The sequence below is a fragment of the Bufo gargarizans genome, chromosome 8 (assembly GCF_014858855.1).
Source record: "Bufo gargarizans isolate SCDJY-AF-19 chromosome 8, ASM1485885v1, whole genome shotgun sequence".
In the NCBI taxonomy this organism is placed as follows: Eukaryota; Metazoa; Chordata; class Amphibia; order Anura; family Bufonidae; genus Bufo; species Bufo gargarizans.
Genome location: NC_058087.1, coordinates 62,961,206 through 62,984,741, shown reverse-complemented (window position 1 = coordinate 62,984,741; position 23,536 = coordinate 62,961,206). Strand labels below are relative to the sequence as shown.

General features: G+C 41.0%; 1 protein-coding gene across 1 annotated transcript in view; it reads left to right on the top strand.

Annotated features, from left to right (window-relative positions):
* SPAG16 (sperm associated antigen 16) overlaps nt 1-23,536 on the top strand; it is a 1,034,764-nt gene that overhangs the window by 477,759 nt on the left and 533,469 nt on the right. The window contains exon 11 of the mRNA XM_044304163.1: nt 5,202-5,345. Within this exon, the coding sequence (XP_044160098.1) occupies nt 5,202-5,345 (144 nt within the window). The remainder of the gene's footprint in view (nt 1-5,201; nt 5,346-23,536) is intronic.

Here is a 23,536-nt window from a genome sequence, read left to right as displayed (position 1 = left end):
GGATTTATACTAGACCCCATCAAAATAATTTAACCAGCATATACTGTATGTCACGCTGTGCAACGGAGCAAAGCCTCATGATGAGATTTTGGCATCTACCGAGTTAAACTAATTGGGCACCGTGGCAGTGCATTACAAATAATAATGGCATTTGTGCTACAGTAGACTGTGTGGAGATGAAGCGGCTAAACAAATATTCATCAACAAGCCACATGCTGTTTGATTAGTCTTCGAGTTCTTGGATTTTGAAAGAATTGTGTAATGAGGTTCTAGGGGGGCGGGGGCATCTCTCAGTACATTCAGCTCGGTAAACGTGACTGTCTTCGGTCTTTGTAACTTTTCTGATTTCATTATTTTCAGCCAGAAATCCACAGTAAAGGTTCACAAGATCTGACTTCTCCAGAAACTGTGAAAACTCGGCCAGCATAAATTGTTCAGTAATAGCATGACGAATACACAAATTCATGTCATTGTAAGCCCCATGGCATAAAGGCCATTTCACTCCCCTTGATGGAACAGGGGAGCTTTTATGTATTGTGCATCTAAACTGTACCCGTTATCAAAAACATATAGATACTTTTTGTTCGTACAGAGACAGGAACTATAAATCTAAATATAATGGCTTTTTTTTTTTTTTTTAACAGTGTACCTATCATTGACTCAAATACAATCCCTTCTTCGGCAGCTATGCATTTTTATTAGTGTAATTAGCACCCTGATTGATTTAAATGAATCCTAATGTTTTTACTGAAAACAGTGTCTGGTAGACTGCAGCTGCATCCCCTCCTCCTTGTCGACTTTTCTGTGTTTCCCTTGACAATTTTTGGGAAGATTGAAGACTTTTGTGAATACTTGCAGATTGTTTTTTTTTTTTTTTTTTTTTTTTAAATATATGCATGTTACATTTTCCCTGCTGTTTATTCTTCTAATCCACCTTCTCCTGTATTCAGTGGTGGACTAACGTTCTCAGTAGCTTCTCTGCTCCCTTCTCCTCCCCGGATAGTTACCTAGTGATCTCATGCCTTTCATTCATTCCTACTTCTAAAATTATAGAAATATATACAGTAGATACTCACCTAAAGAATTATTAGGAACACCATACTAATACGGTGTTGGACCCCCTTTTGCTTTCAGAACTGCCTTAATTCTATGTGGCATTGATTTAACAAGGTTCTGATAGCATTCTTTAGAAATGTAGGCCCATATTGATAGGATAGCATCTTGCAGTTGACGGAGATTTGAGGGATGCACATCCAGGGCACGAAGATCCCGTTCCACCACATCCCAAAGATGCTCTATTGGGTTGAGATCTGGTGACTGTGGGGGGACATTTTAGTACAGTGAACTCATTGTCATTTTCAAGAAACCAATTTGAAATGATTCGAGCTTTGTGACATGGTGCATTATCCTGCTGGAGGTAGCCATCAGAGGATGGGTACATGGTGGTCATGAAGGGATGGACATGGTCAGAAACAATGCTCAGGTAGCCCATGGCATTTAAAACGATGGCCAATTGGCACTAAGGGGCCTAAAGTGTGCCCAGAAAACATCCCCCACATCATTACACCACCAGCCTGCACAATGGTAACAAGGCATGATGGATACATGTTCTCCTTCTGTTTACGCCAAATTCGGACTCTACCATTTGAATGTCTCAACAGAAATCGAGACTCATCAGACCAGGCAACATTTTTCCAGTCTTTAACAGTCCAATTTTGGTGAGCTCGTGCAAATTGTAGCCTCTTTTTCCTATTTGTAGTGGAGATGAGTGGTACCCGGTGGGGTCTTCTGCTGTTGTAGCCCACCTTTCTTTCCCATTCTGACATTCAGTTTGGAGTTCAGGAGATTGTCTGGACCAGGACCACAACCCTACATACATTGAAGCAACTGCCATGTGATTGGTTGACTAGATAATCGCATTAATGAGAAATAGAACAGGTGTTCCTAATAATTCTTTAGGTGAGTGTATATCTGGCTGGACAGTGGAAAAGGAAATAGTGGGAAGATTACATGCCATATGTATCTCCAGGGCGATATGTTTATTTTCTGTGCAGGGGGGGGGGGGGGGCAGGGGTTGATAAGAGCTAATTGCAATGCATCCTGGGAGGTGCAGGTGCTTTATGGTCTCATGTGAGCTGCTGCCAACCCACCAAAAGTCATCCAGATAAACCGATAAGTGAGTAATAAAAAGTTTTAAATTTATGGGTTGTCCCTTTTAATAAAAAGCTCATCACGCAGTGTCCCTCTGTGATCAAGGGAACTTTGAAACAAGTGCTCAGTTTCAGTCATGTAACTAGAAATGACTGGGCCCCAAAGCAAATTTTCTCCTCCACTGCAACCCCCCAGCTCCTGTGGCTAGTCAAGATCGCTCTCTCAGACCAGGCCCGGCAGCCACTTCCTACACGTATATCCTGCATGTCGTGTCACTGTATAATACTGTTGATGGGGCCCTGACAAAAAAATCTTTTGGTCCTCCTCCTGGGTGGGCTCTCTCTGATTTTGTGCCCCAAAGCAGCCGCTTCCCCTATAGCTACGCCCTTGCTCAGTTTCCCTATAGTGCCCCTCTAGGGGAGATGAAGTATTACAATGTTCCCTTTGAAATCATTGGCTGTCCATGTAAGATACAAACATGATAGGTTCTCCGAAGAGATGGATAGTAGCTTATATTAAAGCAGACATGCCCGGTGAAAACAAATTTGCTTTGAGGTCCAAAAACCCCAATGGAACAGAACTGAATAAATAAAAAACTTGTGCCATGGCAGAAATTCTTACACCATAAAGACCAGTATTGCCTGGGCATACTTTCAAGATTTTTTTTTAACACAACAGCCAGTATAGGTATATTATGCACAAGTTTTTTTTTTTTTTTTAACTCTTTACTTTGCCCTATATATACTTTTTATTGCTAAAATAAATTGATGTGCTGTTTTGAATAGAGGCTTCCAGTGAAACATATATATTTACACACCATTCTGTGGGGCTAGCATGGCATCTCTAAGACTAGTTACTATGTGCATATATCATTTCATGCTATTTTCAAGGACAGGTGCAGAGTTTTTATGTGACTGAAGTGCCATTTTTTCCTTCTTCGATACATTCTAATTTTCAGTCAGTCCCGTCTCTGTTACAGACGTATAGATAACTCTGTAATGGAGCCTGATGAATGGCTATGATAAAGCACACAGAAGCCAGCCAGGTGTCTCAGCTAGATAGCTCTCGTCCGCTAGAGATACTCTCAATGAATCTCTGCACGATTCCCAGCTCTGATATCTCTGTTGGAAACGCAGAAGCAAAGCAATTTGCAACAAGGGATCGGCTTCATTTTAGTGTCCCAAGTCAGACGAGCCTTGAGTTTTGAAGTTATTGTTGTCGTGGGGAGTGAGTTGAGGGAACAAAATGATGAGAACATTCAGCCAATCATTTGTGATCTAGAAACCCCAGGGAGAGAAGAGACTAGAAAAGAATCCCAATTCATAATTCTTTCAATGGAAGGGCTCACGACAAACAGCAGCAAATTGTGAAAATGACCGTGATTAAGGCCTATTTTAACAGCAAAATTCTCCTGACTGTCTCGCTGCTGCAGAGGGGTGATCATTAGAAGGTGCCAGTCTTGTGATGGCTTGTTTTCCCTAGTTGTGTGCAGCAAAGATTATCAACCTTGTATTGCAAAGATGTTTGTCTCTTTTAGATAAATGTAACAAATCGATCTTAAATATTCCACTTATAGCTCTTCAAACATTTTTGATCATTTTCTCCTTCTCATATACAATATGTAGATATAATAGCAGTTGCCATCATGCCAAGAAACTGGTGGGCCCTCTTCGATGCAGGAATGTTGTTCATTTTATGAAGCTATTTTTGCTATTTAGATCTTCTACATGGCTTCTTCTTTCTGCAGAAAGTTATATTGAACTGCTATCCATACCTTGGTTGCTGCAGAAGAAAAATAAATTGTGCTGATGTTTACATTGCTACATTTAAAGGGGTTTGTCTAGTTTAGAAACCTAATTTCCACATATTCTGGCCAGCTGAAAGAGTGGCTACAATGAGCGTCTCTCTCTCCAGCGTTACACTGACAATCCATATTGTGAGTAGGCACTTTTAATGCTTAAAGGGAAAGTGCTATCAACTTTATGTTGACCTCACTGAGGGCATAGTAAAATACTGACAGAAATGCTGATGTCAGTGGTGTGTCACTCATGACCGAAAGGTAAGTGGTTGCCAAGAATCAGCATCATAATCATTGCCGCACAGGCCTTGAGAAGAGTCAAATCTACCTGAGAAGATTCAGAGTTATTCATAATCTCCTGCTCTCTCGCCCATCTGCTGATGATTGGCAGTTCTCTCCTAGAGAGAAAGGGAGAAAACTAGGTAGAAGACTGTCAGTCATAAGCAGGTGGGCAGGAGAGAAAGAATTCATGAATAACCAGGACTCTTCTCAGGTGGCCGTGACTCTTTTCCATGCCCAGTCTGCAATGATTGTGATGCTGGTTCTCGGCAACCACTTACTTTTAAGTTATAAATGACAGACCTCTGAAATCAACTCTGCTCTCTCTACTTTATGCTGCCATTAGTTTGGACATCATAAAGTTGATGACAGGTTCCCTTTAATTCTTCCTGCAGTGGGGCTTCAGGGAAAGCAAACAATTAGGAGCCGTTCACATGATGCTTTCACAGACAGAATTGGGTGCAGATTCCGTATCCGTAAATCCACCAGGCAGGAAAAAAAAACAAAAAACGGCCTGGCGTGGTCAAGGCTATGTGTTATGGCCTCAACCACGCCATGAAAGAACATGTCCATAGGATATGCCTCAAATGTCTGATAGACGTGGGTTCCACCTCTGGGACCTGCAGCTACCTGCAGAGTTGGGTTCCCCAACTGCCCATCATGGCAGGAGCCACAGCCTCTACTACAATCATTTGCCAACAAATGAGCATCTGCTCATTTATCAGTTGAATGGCAGCATGATCATGCAGAGTAGTTATCAGGAATGAGCAGCCATATGAATGCTTGTGCCCAATAATTGCCCTGCATAATAGGGACATAAGAGGCAGAATGTAACATTTTATGTATGTAGCCATTTTTTCTAAATCCCAATGTGCACAAACTACCTCATGAGTGTGGTTATAGAACTATAGCTATTGGTCTGTTTGCTTCCATTTGCTCTAATTATTCCTTGCTCTCCCAATTTGTGTTATAGTTTGGCCTTGCACCCTCGTAAGGAAATCTTGGTTACAGCCAGCGATGACCGCCTTTGGAAGATGTGGTCCATTCCCAGCGGAGAGATCATCATGACTGGTGAAGGACACTGTGATTGGCTTTCTGGCTGCTGCTTCCATCCAAAGTAAGCAAACGTGTTTCTCCTAATGAATGGTGGCACCATCTCAATGCTATTTATGTTTTTTACTCTACAAGAGAAGAAGCCAAAATGCAATTTTCCCTGATCAACACGATGTAATGTAGTATCACGAGGTTGAAAGTATTGAGCGATTGAGAAAGTGCTTTAGAAGTCAGGCAGCATGTGAAATATAGTCAACAAGTTGAAATCTATTTCGGGCTGAATTCTGTTAGTAATGGTCGAGGGAAAGCAGTAAATTTCATCTGCATAGTTCACTGTTCCTGTATCGTGTCTCTGAGAATTCTGTTCCTTTCAAGGTTAGCCAAGACTTTGCGCTTAATGACAGTGTTGTGCTTGGTTTGTATTGTAAGCTTTGCAGTGTCCTAAGACGTTCTTCCTGGGTAACCCTAAGCCACGTTTCTGAATTCATGATGATGATAATATGTAATGTTTGTTTCCAGAGCCTTTGTGTGTGAGCTGCAGCCAGGACTTTGATGTTAATTGGGTTTTCTAGCAGATGATATATCAGGAGATCAGCACAGACATGATCCATTAGCCACCAGTCGTAATGCTTGACGTCCTTTCTGCCCTCAATAATCCCCAGTAACCTTCATGCCACACAGTCTTGCTATCACCTCGCAGAGGTATTTACTATCTATATTGACTCAATCAGTGTAAAATATACCAAGGTAAAGAACAATTTATTGCAAGTTGGTGTATAAACACGTCTTACCACCCATCCCTTCTTTTATTAGTGAGATCAAATACTGTGTTTGAGAACAGTTGGAAAATAAAACACAGCTTGTTGAAGAGAATGTTAATCAGATTTTGCTAATACATTGTTTCCATGGTGCCCGGAGACCACGATGCACGGAGAAATGGCGAAGATTTTCTCATTAATGGGCACTGTGTAATCTTTACAAGCCGCCTTATTTTGTGCTCCTTAATTATGAGAATAAAACTTAAACATTTATATTTCTTGATATGTAGTTGTAACCTCACTTTCATATTTTCGAATATCTCTTGATTATGCAAATGGTCTTACTGAAAATAGAATTTTATTAGCTTTCCTTAATAGATGGTCTGTACAATGGACCAACAATTTACCATTTTTGAATCTACCAATGCACCATAAAAAAAACTAACAAAAAAACATTTTGGTCTTAGGCTACACTCATGAACTAGAGGCAGATGGAAGAATGTAGTACATGACATCATAATCAGACTACTCACAGGCTTTGTTTGTAGTCTGAAACCATGGAAACACATTAGAACATGTTTCAGTTTTGGAGCAAAACCAGGGACATCAACATTATTTTGCTGATAGCCCGAGTCATGTTTCAAGCTCTTTCATGGGTTGAGATTTGACTTGCAGGGTAGCCACATGTATCAACAGGATCTATTTTGCATTGTTTTAACTTGCAACAACCCATATTCCAGGGAGTTACACAGAACAGGGAAGAGTGAATCCTTTTTACCTTGTATTTTTTGGTAAGGCTCAGATTGGACCACACAGGATCAGGTGAATCCCCGGTGGGCCCCGAGCCTTGCACAAGTGGCACATGGCACAGAACACTTAGTGCACTACATATAGACTGGTAGCATACAGCATCTCAACCAGCCTAAGTTTATATAAAAAAAACTGAGTGGATTATTTAACTCTTTCAAGACTTTGGGATTTTCCATTTTTGTGTTTTTGTTACTTTTTAGTCCCTGCTTTACCATATTTTTTTTCCCTCCCCATTCACTTAGCCGTATGAGGGCTTGTTTTTTCCATTTTCTAATGGCACCATTTAAGAATGCATATGATGTAATGGGCGCTGGAAAAAATCCAAAGGAAGTGGGAAAAAAAAAATGTAATTCTGCTATAGTTTTATGGATTTTGTGGTAATTTATCAAACTGGTGTAAAGTAGAACTGGCTTAGTTACCCATATGTCACGGCGGACAGGATCTCAGATACACAGACAACCAAATACACAAGTGTCTAGGCTAGATGCTGGGGACAGGTCACCTCCTAGCTCATCCCTGACTTCTCTCCCTATGCTGCTAAGCCCACATTCAGACCTAGATGGTAGGAATGAAGTGTCCTCGTGCCTGGACTGCAAACACCCTAGAATCCCTGAGATGGTGAAAGGAGAGAAGGGGCAGAAGACACACAAATAGCCTAGACTGCAAACAACACAAACAGAAACCAAACTTATCTGAGCTGGAACAGACAATCCTTCCTTCCTTCCTTCCTTGAATCCAAGGCCAGACAGAATTCTATAACCCGCATGGCCCTCTGGGATTGAAGGCAATTTAAGCGAATGACCCCACCCAGAGCACCTGAAGGAAGGCGGATCCAGCATGATTCCAAAACAAACAAAAGGTTAGACACGTGCTGCCAATCTGAAAGACCTCCGCACACCGTCCGAGCAGGGCATGACACCATAGCAACTAATCAGATTCCACATTTAATTTTTACAGCTACAAAATGAAAGGTGGAATCCGATTTGGTTTCTATGGGCAACTAAGGCTACTTTCACACTGGCATTTTGAATTCCGTTTGTGACATCCGTTTTAGGGATCTCACAAACTGTTCAAAACGGATCAGTTCAGCCCCAATGCATTCTGAATGGATGAGGATCTGTTGAGAATGCATCAGTTTGGCTCCGTTCCACCTCTATTCCCTCTGGATGCAGAGCAACTGCAAGCAGCATTTTGGTGTCCGCCTGGCGATTCGGAGCCAAACGGATCCGTCCTGACTTACAATGTAAGTCAATAGGAGATGATCCGTTTTCACTGACACAATATGGTGCAATTGAAAACTGATCCGTCCCCCAATGACTTTCAATGTAAGTCAGGACGGATCTGTTTTGACTTTGTTCTTCATAATGCAAACGGATCCGTTCTGACCAGATACAATCGTTTGCAATATAGGTGCGGATCCGTCTGTGCAGACACCAGGTGTGAAAGTAGCCTAAGCCAGTTCTACTTTACACCAGTTTAATAATACTCCCCCTTTGTTTTTACAAAGTTCCCTATGCAATAAAACTGACCTCTTCCCCTTCATTATTTGAATCTTTACAATTACAGCGATACCACATTTGTATAGTTTTTCTTGTATTTTAATACTTTTAATAAAAAAATAAAAACTTTGAAAAAAAATATTTTAGCTCTCAATTTCCATATTCAGATCCCCATAACTTTTTATATTCATGTCTATAAAGCTTTGTGAGGGCTCATTTTCTGTGGTTTTGATCACCTTTTTATTATTTTTTTAGGTGAAGTGATCAAAAAACTGCAAATTGATCCCCCCCCCCCCTTTTATGGTGTTCACAGTATGGGATAAATATGTTTATATTTTAATTGTTTAGGCAATTTCAGATGTGGCAGTGAAAACTATCTTTATTTTTCTATCGTTTAGTTTTATTATGGGAAAAAGGAGCGTGATTAGAATTTTATATTTTTACAAACTTATATTAAGTCTCTCTAGGCTAGGGGACTTGAACATGCGATTGTTAGATCACTTCTCTCATAGACTGCAGTGAATTACAATTGCAGCATATGAGACCTTCAATACATTCCTATGGAACCATGCCACAGGCAGGGCTCCATAGGAATGATCTCTGTGGTAGCTTCAGATCTCTGAGAGAGACCAAGGCGACCACAGCAAATCAACAGCTCCCTTGATCGCGGCATTGGGGAGACATTTGGGCCCAGGGAGGGCAGCACTCCCAGAGAAAGCCGCCTACTTAAAAGCCACCTACCTAAAGTACTGAATTTGTAGAAATTACTATACATAGATCAGCTGCCATTCCAGCTCACCTGGATTGCAGTTGTGTGTCATTGAAGGTGCTGGAGCACCAATCCCCCCAAAAATCTGCATCTTTAAAGCACTTTAAAATGGCATAGAGCAGGTGATAACACTTTTCAGGCCTCACACTGGACCTTTAGTCATTATTCAAAAGTGAAAGTCTAACTTTGAGAATGTGTAAGGAAGGTTACACTTTATAAATTCTATATGTATGCCATATATCTATTATTATTTTCAGATTTTGTATCTGAAAAGTGATGGACAGATTCCAAAGTAGGTCCATATCATGAATATAAACGTATTTTGCTGTGAATTAGAAGCCCTCAGGGTCACAGCAGTCACTATGACAATAAAGACTTCAAATGCTGCTAAATGTCATCATGAGGCTATGTTTCCTTAGCCCAAGTTAAACAAAGCTGCATTTCGCTGCATCTGAACTGTGAAGAAAGATTCTCAGTATGGCTTGACCTCACTATTTAAAGGTCTTATTCATCTACAAAGAGAGCCAAGGACGAGCAAGTTTAGCTTTGGAGAACTTCATTGAATATGAAGACAGAAGTTAAATTCCCAACCATTTATGTCAGGAAATTCCCTTTGGTTGATGTAGAAGGCTGCAGATATTAATAGGAAAGTGGAAGAAGCCAACAATGAGAAACTAGGTAATAAAATGCATTACTTATTTTGCATGGCATGAGAAAGGGTTGAGTTGTGATAATTATATGATTCAAAGATTTCCGAATCTGTATCCCCCACTAACAATAAAGTATTGGCAGTTCCAAGCTCAATGTAGTAGCCATAATACCTTGGAAGTAACTGTAAACCATGGGCACCAACCATGAAAAATCTAAATGCATCAATTTCCATTCCTTATAGGCCTCATGCACACGACCGTTGTTTGGGTCTGCATCCGAGCAGCCAAAACTGCGTGTTCTGTCCGCATCCGTGGCTCCGTTCCGCGGCCCCGCTAATAAAATATAACATGTCCTATTCTTGTCCGCGCTTTGCGGACAAGAATAGGCATTTATATTGCCGGCGCCCGTCCCGTTCCGCAAATTGCGGAAGGCAACATGGGCGGCTTCCTTTTTTTTGCGGATCCGAGGATTGCGTATCGCAAAAGAAAGAACGGCCCTGTGCATTAGGTCGAATGGACATGGAGCTTCAAATAACAGGGGAGTGAAGTCAAGATCTGGAGGACCTGGAAAAATCTCTGATAGAGTACTTGTGCCTAAACTCAAATTTAATTTAGTAGGCAGTAGTACTTCTTTCCAGCTGTGGCAAATGTGGCACAGTTCTGCACCTTCTTGCCAGCTGTCTGCAAAAATAGCATGATTTTGTAAATGTGACAGTTCCTTGCTTTCACCAAAATTTAAGTCACCACTCTCTGTTGCCTCTGTCACAAGTAGCAGAAGCAAGTTTAGTTTGCTACAGATTTTTCCAGTACTGGGCCAACAGAACAGATTGTAGACAGGTCAGGTATACAAAACTGTATCCCAATGTCATTGCAAGGACCTGTAGTAATGCTTTCATGGCAGGTCAGTAGAAGAGCTGATATCCGCTATGCAGAGCTGCTTTCACAAACGTGGTAGTCCATTGTGTGGCATTGAACAAACAGAATCAATGATCTCTTCACAAAAGTTAACAAGGACAATTTTTACTAAGCAAATTTTGTCAGAATCCACGCCACATGTGGTACTGTCATAAACATAGTATATAGTAACATAGTTTATAAGGCAGAAAAAAAGACATCTGTCCATCCAGTTCAGCCTGTTATCATGCTAGTTGATCCAGAAAAAGGCAAAAAAAAAAACTGTGAGATAGAAGCCAATTTTCCTCACTTTGGGGGGAAAAATTCCTTCCCAACGTTGACACATCTTTTGCCCCGTTTTCTCTAGTTTTAAGCTGTCCAAGTTAAAGGCAATAATAACAGTAATTCTGCCCCGGTGTCCCATGACATTTTGGAATCAAAATGGAGCAAACATTGAATTTGTTGTCTACAACCCCAAAATATATATTTGGAGGAAAAAAAGCAACATTTACCGTAATACATTTTGTTAACTATTTATCATTGGGAATGATTCTCTTTTGGTTGAGGATGTATGGCAGCTAGTGGCACTAAAAATATTGCATGGATAGAGGGAAGAATAGACACCAGCAAATTTTGGGAAGTAATCCCTTAATCAATGAAAACAATAAAGCTGAGCAGCAGTTGGATACAACAGCAAAAGAACAATCTAAAATACCATAACTATGTAAAAGGTTTAAAGAGATGCTGGCCTTGGAGTCAACCACTGAGGTCCTCGCCTGTCTCCTTGAACTTAAAATCGCACTCTCCTGTCTGCAGTTCTGCCTCTGCTTTGTTCCCAGGTTCTTCCGGTATGCACACAAGCAGGTTGACTGTTGTGGCCAATCACATCAGTGGTGTACCTTTCAAGCTGCTGTGACAACTGAGGCCTCTGATTGGCCTCAGCAGTCATGGGAACAGAGCACTTATTCATTGAGGAGAACAGTTGTGGACCTAGAAATTGACAGCTCCGAGGCCGGACAAATGCTTTAACATTTTAGAATGGACTTCACAGTGCTGAAACATGCACAAGTCTAGCTCCTATCATGCTTGTGGCCACATTTCCCACCAAAAGTTTAAAGTCACAGCAGAAGATGCAGCTAGGAGAGGTGCAGGGGAAGCTTCCGATACATGGTTGCCTAAGGACCTGGAACACCCAAGTCTATGACCACCACTAGGGCAAGCATGCACATGCTAAAGTTTACATTTAATTTGCAAAACTCTGATTTTTATACCCCTTTTTTTTTAACAGAGAAAATGATCAGTGCATTTCAACAGGTGCCATGATATGCCAAGACTGAGTATATGGAATCTGACCTATCTTCTCAAAAACATCAATAGGTTTATATGTGTAATATATTTGTTGGCCATGGTAGCATCTAGAGGATTTATTGCTTTGTAACATCTCCTTTAATTTATATTTTCTTGCTGGGTTACTTCTGACTAGTATGCTTATGGCTAAAATACGTTGAAATGACTTTCTAACTAAGTAATTGTAATATCTGTGGGACTTGCATACTTATAGTCCTTTTTTGATGGATGTCTTCTTATTGGAACTAGGACAAGAGCACAAAGCTGCATTTGATTTTGCTACAAATTAGTGAATTTGTACAATTGATGAGATTAGTGATCCGGCACAATAGATGCAATTACAGCCATTCCGAGTCTAAGTGTGATTGATACCTATTGTATGTAGGGACTACCTTCGACAGGCTGAAGAGTGTGGGAAGTGTGTGACTGATTTCACGGTGGGCTTACGTTATTGCTCTTTATCGTGTTATAATGAAATTACCTGCAGATGTTTTCTGTCTTAATGATAAATGGTAAAGCTGTCAATAACTTACACATTCATTCCCATGAAATGTATACTTTTCCAATATTGATCTGTATGGGTTAGTGCCATTTATTACCCAATATAGCTTCCTTCTGGATTCATCTTGTAACCAAACTTGATGGACATTTATTTGAATATAGAGCATATCATTTTATTTGAGATGTTTTTTTGTTTTTTTTTTATGGCTAAACACTATACAGCTAGAAAATATTAGTAGATACGTTATATGCCAAAAGAGTGTCGTCTTGGTGGTTTTGGTAAGTTTTGTATTCCTGTTAAGAAAGAAAGAAACAAATAGAATGTAGCGGCCCTTACAACGATCTGTTCTTCACACATTCATTGGAGGTGTATGTGGTAACCAATAGAAATATTTATCCTGTGCTCAGTTCTGTATGTTCATGGAAATATATATATATATATATATATATATATATATATATATATTTTGTAAATAAAAACTTGGGTATAAAAAAATGAAAAGCATATACCACCCCTTCCCTCCAAAGTATACCATAAACCCCCCTTCCCTCAAAAGTATACTATATTACCCCCCTTCCCTCCAAAGTGTACCATATACCCCCTTCCCTCCAAAGTGTACCATATACCCCCTTCCCTCCAAAGTGTACCATATACCCCCTTCCCTCCAAAGTGTACCATATACCCCCTTCCCTCCAAAGTGTACCATATACCCCCTTCCCTCCAAAGTGTACCATATACCCCCTTCCCTCCAAAGTGTACCATATACCCCCTTCCCTCCAAAGTGTACCATATACCCCCTTCCCTCCAAAGTGTACCATATACCCCCTTCCCTCCAAAGTGTACCATATACCCCCTTCCCTCCAAAGTGTACCATATACCCCCTTCCCTCCAAAGTGTACCATATACCCCCTTCCCTCCAAAGTGTACCATATACCCCCTTCCCTCCAAAGTGTACCATATACCCCCTTCCCTCCAAAGTGTACCATATACCCCCTTCCCTCCAAAGTGTACCATATACCCCCTTCCCTCCAAAGTGTACCATATACCCCCTTCCCTCCAAAGTGTACCATATACCCCCTTCCCTCCAAAGTGTACCATATACCCCCTTCCCTCCAAAGTGTACCATATACCCCCTTCCCTCCAAAGTGTACCATATACCCACTTCCCTCCAAAGTGTACCATATACCCACTTCCCTCCAAAGTGTACCATATACCCACTTCCCTCCAAAGTGTACCATATATCCACTTCCCTTCAAAGTGTACCATATACATACAGTACAGACCAAAAGTTTGGACACACCTTCTCATTCAAAGTGTTTTCTTTATTTTCATGACTATGAAAATTGTGGATTTCACACGGAAGGCATCAAAACTATGAATTAACACATGTGGAATTATATACATAACAAAAAAGTGTGAAACAACTGAAAATATGTCATATTCTAGGTTCTTCAAAGTAGACACCTTTTGCTTTGATTACTGCTTTGCACACTCTTGGCATTCTCTTGATGAGCTTAAAGAGGTAGTCACCTGAAATGGTCTTCCAATGTGAAAGTAGTGAAAGTAGCCTTCCAATGGTCTTGAAGGAGTTCCCAGAGATGCTTAGCACTTGTTGGCCCTTTTGCCTTCACTCTGCGGTCCAGCTCACCCCAAACCATCTCGATTGGGTTCAGGTCCGGTGACTGTGGAGGCCAGGTCATCTGGCGCAGCACCCCATCACTCTCCTTCATGGTCAAATAGCCCTTACACAGCCTGGAGGTGTGTTTGGGGTCATTGTCCTGTTGAAAAATAAATGATGGTCCAACTAAACGCAAACCGGATGGAATAGCATGCTGCAGCAAGATGCTGTGGTAGCCATGCTGGTTCAGTATGCCTTCAATTTTGAATAAATCCCCAACAGTGTCACCAGCAAAGCACCCCCACACCATCACACCTCCTCCTCCATGCTTCACGGTGGGAACCAGGCATGTAGAGTCCATCCGTTCACCTTTTCTGCGTCGCACAAAGACACGGTGGTTGGAACCAAAGATCTCAAATTTGGACTCATCAGACCAAAGCACAGATTTCCACTGGTCTAATGTCCATTCCTTGTGTTCTTTAGCCCAAACAAGTCTCTTCTGCTTGTTGTCTGTCCTCAGCAGTGGTTTCCTAGCAGATATTCTACCATGAAGGCCTGATTCACACAGTCTCCTCTTAACAGTTGTTCTAGAGATGTGTCTGCTGCTAGAACTCTGTGTGGCATTGACCTGGTCTCTGATCTGAGCTGCTGTTAACCTGCAATTTCTGAGGCTGGTGACTCGGATGAACTTATCCTCCGCAGCAGAGGTGACTCTTGGTCTTCCTTTCCTGGGGCGGTCCGCATGTGAGCCAGTTTCTTTGTAGCGCTTGATGGTTTTTGTGACTGCACTTGGGGACACTTTCAAAGTTTTCCCAATTTTTCGGACTGACTGACCTTCATTTCTTAAAGTAATGATGGCCACTCGTTTTTCTTTACTTAGCTGCTTTTTTCTTGCCATAATACAAATTCTAACAGTCTATTCAGTAGGACTATCAGCTGTGTATCCACCTGACTTCTCCACAAGGCAACTGATGGTCCCAACCCTATTTATAAGGCAAGAAATCCCACTTATTAAACCTGACAGGGCACACCTGTGAAGTGAAAACCATTTCAGGTGACTACCTCTTGAAGCTCATCAAGAGAATGACAAGAGTGTGCAAAGCAGTAATCAAAGCAAAAGGTGGCTACTTTGAAGAACCTAAAATATGACACATTTCACATTTTTTTGTTATGTATATAATTCCACATGTGTTAATTCATAGTTTTGATGCCTTCAGTGTGAATCTACAATTTTCATAGTCATAAAAATAAAGAAAACTTTATGAATGAGAAGGTGTGTCCAAACTTTTGGTCTGTACTGTGTGTGTGTGTGTGTGTATATATATATATATATATATATATGTAGAGAATCGGACAGCACTCCAAGACTTGAAAAAAGTAGAAATCTTTATTCACCCATGTGAAAAATAATTGCAACGTTTCAGCTCACAATCGAGCCTTTCTCAAGCCGCTTGAGAAAGGCTCGATTGTGAGCTGAAACGTTGCAATTATTTTTCACATGGGTGAATAAAGATTTCTACTTTTTTCAAGTCTTGGAGTGCTGTCCGATTCTCTACATATATAAGAAGGTGAAAGCTCATTCCTTTGGACATAGCACCTGAGCCAACAGACTGGTGCCGCCAAATCTCTTTTTCTGCTATATATATATATATATATATATATATATATATATATATATATAAATATATATATATATATATGTATATATGAGAAAAAAGAGGACTGCACTCCAAATTGTGATGAAAATCCAAGCTGTTTTATTCACCCATAGTATGGCAAATCTTGCGACGTTTCAGCTCATACGAGCCTTCCTCAAGCCCCCGTTTGGGGGTGGTATACCGATGTACGTCTTTGGGTAATTTTAAACAATTTGCATAACTCTTTCATGACCTTTGACATAAAGAGCGTACCCTGGTCTGTGCGAATTTCCTTAGGGATCCCTGTGCGGGAGAACATGCAAAATAAATCCCGAGCAATATTTTTGGACGCCATGTTTTGCAGGGGGCACCACTTACAGGTACCGAGTGGCATAGTCCAACACAACCAAAATATACTGGTGTCCCCTAGCTGACTTAACAATGGCAATTCTTTCAAAAGGTACCTCAATGATGGGAAGAGGCACACTTGGGGAACTTATCTGACAGGTGGGGCACGAACCGCAGTACGATTTTAATTCTTCATACACTCCAGGCCAGTAAAACCTTTGTAGTACCCTCTCCTGTGTTTTGCTAGTCCCTAAGTGACCCCCAAGTACGTGGCTATGTGCTAGGTCTAATACCATATGTCTATAGGGTTTTGGTCTATAGAGCTGCTCCACAATTTCGTTGTTGCATTTGATAACACGATACACTAAGTTTTTATTCATGGCAAAATGTGGAAATTTCTGGTCAGCTTCTCGTTCCTGTGGTACACCATCTAAGACAGTAACATTCACTCGAGCATTCACGAGATTGGGGTCTTTCAATTGCTCCATACCAAAGTTACCTCGGGACATGTCTAAGTCCAATACATTACAGATGGGGAAGGTCCCTCTTACCCCGCTAACACCTGCAAGTAAAAGGGGGTGTCATCACCATCATCATCACATGGCCACATTTTCATTAGACGTTTCAATTAACATGATTTGTTCATTTTTCACTTTATCAACACCATTGTTTTCAATGGTCACTTCCTTTAAACCATTGTGTTCAATGGGCAACTCACAGCAATGATTATTTAAAGGGAAAGACGCAGCTTCTGCCGAACAGATTTCCCCCACAACTTCCAAAATAATGGGAAGTCCCGGCCCAATATTACATCATGCATTAGTCTTTTGACTCCCCCAACTTTATAGTTTACAGTCCTCCCAGAGTCTCCAGCTTAACCCGAGCCACCGGGTATGATTTTGCATCCCCATGGATTCACAGCACATTTATGCTTTTGTCCGGCAAATAATTCCCAGCCACGAAGCTGGCATGCACCAAGGTGACCAGACTACCGGAGTCCAACAGAGCCTTGACGGAGCAGTCATTTTATCACCAGGGTACATATCTGCAGCTCAGTCTCTACTCCTGGTGAGGCCGCACACACTGGCACCACATACAACGACAGTCTCTGGCTACCTGCACACTCCATGGGCTCTAAGGTAAGAGGGCAATGGGCAGCAATGTGGGGAGACCTCTCTGGGACCATACTGCCTGTGGGACTCAGTCTTAGGCCCACGCCCAACCTCTAGAGCCTTGTTCCCCCTTGCACCCTTCCACAAACCTCCAACAGCCGGAACTCTCTTACCCACAGATGACACGGAACTGGTACTCCGGGAATGCGTTGGTGCGGCAGGGACATCACGGAGGTAGTCCTCAGTCGTCAGGAACCTTTCCACGAGATTGACAAGATCATCCACAGTTTTAAGGTCTCCATGTCCGACCCACCATTGTAGCTCCACAGGGAGGGCTCTGAAGTAGTGGTCCACCACTGTCAGGGATTGCTATCTGAAGCAGGGTGGCGGTGACAGATTCTGGTGCACAAAATAGGATAAAGTTCAAATCAGGTTTCGCTTTATTGTGGCACAAACAGCAGAAATAAATAGCCTTTACACTTTAGGCAACAAAAACGTAAAACAAATCCTGCTCATCTGAGCACTAACTAATACAGATAGTATCTGCCTCACCTATAAAACACAGGGCATTAGATTTTTTCTTTAGTCAGGACAGCAGCCAGCCTCCTGGACTTATCTCCAGACATCACTTCTCCCAGACTGACAGCCTGGGACAGGTATTTATTTCCCCTTAATGATCGCAGATGGCTACACCTGGAGATCCCCCAGGCTAGTGGAAAATATGCCCTGGAATGGGGTGGACTGGGGAGGTCCCTCTGCCGAGCCCAACTTCCCCAGTCCAATAAAATCCAGCCCATAAACTACTAAAGAAAATAGCTTCAGCAACTATATTTGCTGAAGCTAGCAGCATTCTGGATCTTGCTTACCTCACCCAGTTGAACAAAATAGCTGATCTTAAGGAGACCAGCTAAAGAAAACACGGTGGACCCTTATTTAAGAGTCTCAACACAGCAATCCAAAATGCAAAGCTCCTGGGAAACGGTAATATGCAAAATAACTGTATGGACACCCCTTTGCTCGGTTTTCCTTTCTTTGAAGGATATCTGGCTTTCTCTGTGTTGAACACTCATAACCGGGTCTCCACAGTTATTTTTCATATTACTCACCCAGTTGAGGAACCTGGGTGAGATATACAACCCTTCCAGGACTTTACCATATACTTTCCTGTTCACATTACCACAATATATACAGACGTGGACAAAATTGTTGGTACCCTTTGGTCAATGAAAGAAAAAGTCACAATGGTCACAGAAATAACTTTAATCTGACAAAAGTAATAATAAATTAAAATTCTATAAATGTTAACCAATGAAAGTCAGACATTGTTTTTCAACCATGCTTCAACAGAATTATGTAAAAAAATAAACTCATGAAACAGGCATGGACAAAAATGATGGTACCCCTAACTTAATATTTTGTTGCGCAACCTTTTGAGGCAATCACTGCAATCAAACGCTTCCTGTAACTGTCAATGAGACATCTGCACCTCTCAGCAGGTATTTTGGCCCACTCCTCATGAGCAAACTGCTCCAGTTGTGTCCGGTTTGAAGGGTGCCTTTTCCAGACTGCATGTTTCAGCTCCTTCCAAAGATGCTCAATAGGATTGAGGTCAGGGCTCATAGAAGGCCACTTTAGAATAGTCCAATTTTTTCCTCTTAGCCATTCTTGGGTGTTTTTAGCGGTGTGTTTTGGGTCATTGTCCTGTTGCAAGACCCATGACCTGCGACTGAGACCAAGCTTTCTGACACTGGCTAGTACATTTCTCTCTAGAATTCCTTGATAGTCTTGAGATTTCATTGTACCCTGCACAGATTCAAGACACCCTGTGCCAGACGCAGCAAAGCAGCCCCAGAACATAACAGAGCCTCCTCCATGTTTCACAGTAGGGACAGTGTTCTTTTCTTGATATGCTTCATTTTTTCGTCTGTGAACATACAGCTGATGTGCCTTGGCAAAAACTTCGATTTTTGTCTCATCTGTCCACAGGACATTCTCCCAGAAGCTTTGTGGCTTGTCAACATGTAGTTTGGCATATTCCAGTCTTGCTTTTTTATGATTCGTTTTCAACAATGGTGTCCTCCTTGGTCGTCTCCCATGTAGTCCACTTTGGCTCAAACAACGACGGATGGTGCGATCTGACACTGATGTTCCTTGAGCATGAAGTTCACCTTGAATCTCTTTAGAAGTCTTTCTAGGCTCTTTTGTTACCATTCGGATTATCCGTCTCTTAGATTTGTCATCAATTTTCCTCCTGCGGCCACGTCCAGGGAGGTTGGCTACAGTCCCATGGATCTTAAACTTATGAATAATATGTGCAACTGTACTCACAGGAACATCTAGTTGCTTGGAGATGGTCTTATAGCCTTTACCTTTAACATGCTTGTCTATAATTTTCTTTCTGATCTCTTGAGACAGCTCTTTCCTTTGCTTCCTCTGGTCCATGTCGAGTGTGGTACACACCATATCACCAAACAACACAGTGATTACCTGGAGCCATATATATAGGCCCAATGGCTGATTACAAGGTTGTAGACACCTGTGATGCTAATTAGTGGACACACCTTGAATTAACATGTCCCTTTGGTCACATTATGTTCTGTGTTTTCTAGGGGTACCATCATTTTTGTCCATGCCTGTTTCATGAGTTTATTTTTTTACATAATTCTGTTGAAGCATGGTTGAAAAACAATGTCTGACTTTCATTGGTTAACATTTATAGAATTTTAATTTATTATTACTTTTGTCAGATTAAAGTTATTTCTGTGACCATTGTGACTTTTTCTTTCATTGACCAAAGGGTACCAACAATTTTGTCCACGTCTGTATATACACAGTATCTCCGAAAAGTGAGGACACCCCTCACATGTTTGTGAATATAAAAGGCATGTTGTAGGGCAAAATGAGGAAGGCATTATGCAGTTATCTTTTCATGGGACAACACTAAAGATATGACACTTTCATACAATGTAAAGTAGTCAGTGTACAGCTGTACAGGGTAAATTTGGTGTGCCCTCAAAATAACTCAACACACAGCCATTAATGTCAAAACCGCTGGTAACAAAAGTTAAGTATACCCCTAAGTGAAAATGGCCAAATTGCACCCAAAGTGTCAATATTTTGTGTGGCCACCATTATTTTCCAGCACTGCCTTAAAGGGGTTGCCCCATGAAAAATATTCCACCGTTTTTAAACTAGCATCTGGATCTGAATACTTTTGTAATTGCATGTAAGTAAAAATTTTGCATAGCCACTGAGTTATTGAATAAAATGTATCTGTATAGCTCCACCTGCTATTAGCTATTTTTTTTCTTATTTCTTTGACCTGCTCACTAAGAAGGCCGCACATGCTCAGTTTCATCCTTTGACTGTCTCCTGAGTTGTGATAGGTAGAGCTGAGACACACTCCCTGAGCTGCAGCAGAAAATACACTCTCCTTGAGCTGCCAGCTTGATATAAATCTAGCAGAGCAATGAATGTGGAGATCTCTGGATCCATGTGAGGTACAGGGCTGGTTCTAGCTTTGTTAGAAAGGTATGTTTTCATTTTTTACATTAGTCATAGGATAACCCCTTTAACTCTCTTGGGCATGGAGTTCACTAGAGCTTCACAGGTTGCCACTGGAATCCTATTCCACTCCTCCATGACGGACCTTCCGTTTGAGGATTCCCCTCAGATGCTCAATAGGGTTTAGGTCTGGAGACATGCTTGGCCTGTCCAGAACCTTACCCTCAGTTCCTTTAGCAAGGCAGTGATCGTCTTGGAGGTGTGTTCAGGGTTGTTATCATGTTGGAATACCGTCCTGCGGCCCAGTTTCCGAAGGGAGGGGATCATGCTGTGCTTCAGTATAAAAATGGTCTGTATCACTGCTCCTACATATAAAAAAAAATAATAAAGAAATAACATTTACACTTTAAACATAAAGTGATTTAAACAATGAAAACTTTCAACATGTTGTGGGAAGAGGTTTATTGCGTGCCTTCTTTGTCACTAGGGATGAGTGAATAGACTTCCACTTGGAACCGAACCAGAGTTCTGTAAAAGGTTTCTTACAGTAGAAAAAAAAAATTGAAGTTATTACCCGAAGTCTCGCGAGAGACAGAGCCAATACATTCTAATCGCTCCTGCTCCTCCGTACAGTATTCTAACAAAGTTTTATGCGAATTGACTTCGGATGTTTCATCCGACGTCGATTCGCTCATCCCTATTTGTCACATATGTGTTCCTGGGCTTTTATCCCAAACTTCCTTGATGTAAGCCCAATATAGATTTTAGCACAAGTCTCATAATGGATGACAGTGTTGTGAGGGTTGATTATATTCAGGCAGTAGAATACATGGAGTTATTTCAAATGGAGTTATGTCCAGAAAATCATCCAGAGAATTCATAGAATATTTACATATAGGCTGCTAATATGTGATAAAAAAAAATTGATTGTAGTGTCCCTTTAATCTACTTAGCTAATGTATTCTTTTCCATACATTAAACATTCAGCATGTTTTCCACCACAAAATAACCAGCTTAGTTTTAGTGCATTCCTTAGAAAATTGATGGAATGATTTATGCAAATGCAACAAATGAATCAGGCGCTTGGGATTTGTTTCCCGTTTTTCTCGTAAGCATTAAATGCTACTAAGCCAGGTTTGCTCTTTCTTTAGTAAAAGGTGTCTAATGGGAGCCTTGACAATCATCAATAAAGCAAGCTTTGCTGACAGACTTGAAATCCTACTTAACAGTTGAGAAGATAGAATTTTAGGAACGGCACGAGGCCAATCCTTCCTTTATTGCGCACATTAAAAGATTACCTAAAACTGAAAAAAAAAAAAAAAAAGAACATGATCTTTCTCGCTAGAGCAACCGACTGCTTCATGATAAACGGAATTCGATTCACTGAACTGTAAACAAAGTTTACTTTTCATTAAAAAGACAGTTTCTGTAATTTGTTTTGCCTAAAAATTGTGGAAATTTACATAAATTAAGGGAAAAAGATCCATAAAGCAAACTCCAGAGAAGAGATGGCTTGCTGCTAACTAATTACCCACAGATGGCACAAGAAGATTGTTTATTTGCTTGTGTTGTTGCAGAATTTTCTATTAATTTGGCGCCTCCTCGCTCATAATGATTGACGCCATCATGAATATGGATGCTGGCTGGATGATTCAATCTCATGAGTTCTGCCGGAACCTAGTGATTGCTAGAATAGTTAATAAAAGGCATGTTGAAGGGCAAAGGGAGCACGGCATTATGCAGTTATTAAGCTGTCTTGCAAATTCTGTACATGTTATAATTATTTTAATTCGGGTTAGACAAGGAATAGATCAGCCAGACGGAAAAACTACGTAAAAGCTGAAAACAAAACCGTAAAGATCTCAAAGAAGAGTTAACCTTGTTGACAATCGGTGTACTTTTTGGAATTCCATTAGCAAGTTAAATTTAGATTTCAATTCTCATCTTCTGCTTCTCTAGATTCCTAACATTAGTAGGGTAATCCATAAATAATGTGTCCATAATAAAATAAAATAAAATACCTTTCGTTTCCATAATCATTCAATGTGGCTCTGTCACTGGATGACACCTCTTCAAAAAGTTTTCTGGGACAATTGTGAGTGCTTTTTGGAAGTGAAAAGTAGTCACATACAACTTTTTGTGCAATATGATGAAAGAACAGGTCCAATTTATGCTAAAGTACATATAATATAAAAGATGGTTATAACACTCACTATAAAAGTCTAGAATGACTTAGAGTTGATTCACATGGCCAAGCTTGGTCGAGGAAACATGGGCCGTGTGTCTGCCGCATCTCCTTGACTAACTGCTGGTCCCCTGACCAGAACTTTTTGCATCATAGTGACTAGTGATAGTCAGTTCTTACCTGATAGTGGGTCTGTTGTACTGTTCTCATATAGCAACTTACTGGATCATAAAATACTAAGTGAGCACAGTACAATAAACCAACAGTCAGATAGGAACTAACTGTATCATAAATTACTATCTGACTACAGGTCTATTGTACTGTGCTCACATGACACGAGTACAGTACAACAGAGCTGCAATTAGATGGGAACTGACTGTATCATAATTTACTATGATGTGGTCAGGGGGATGTGGCTCACATCTGGCTCATTTTTCCCGGATTGTGCACCATCATGTGAATTAGCCAATAGGAAGGCAATAGCAAGACAAAACTCTAATTTGAGATTTTCATGGAATTGGCTGAGCATTTACAGCCTGAGGCCAACTAGCACAATGCAATGTGTTGACTGGTGTATGGCACATTACTGCTGGAGTAAAGGTAATGTATTCTCCGGATTGAT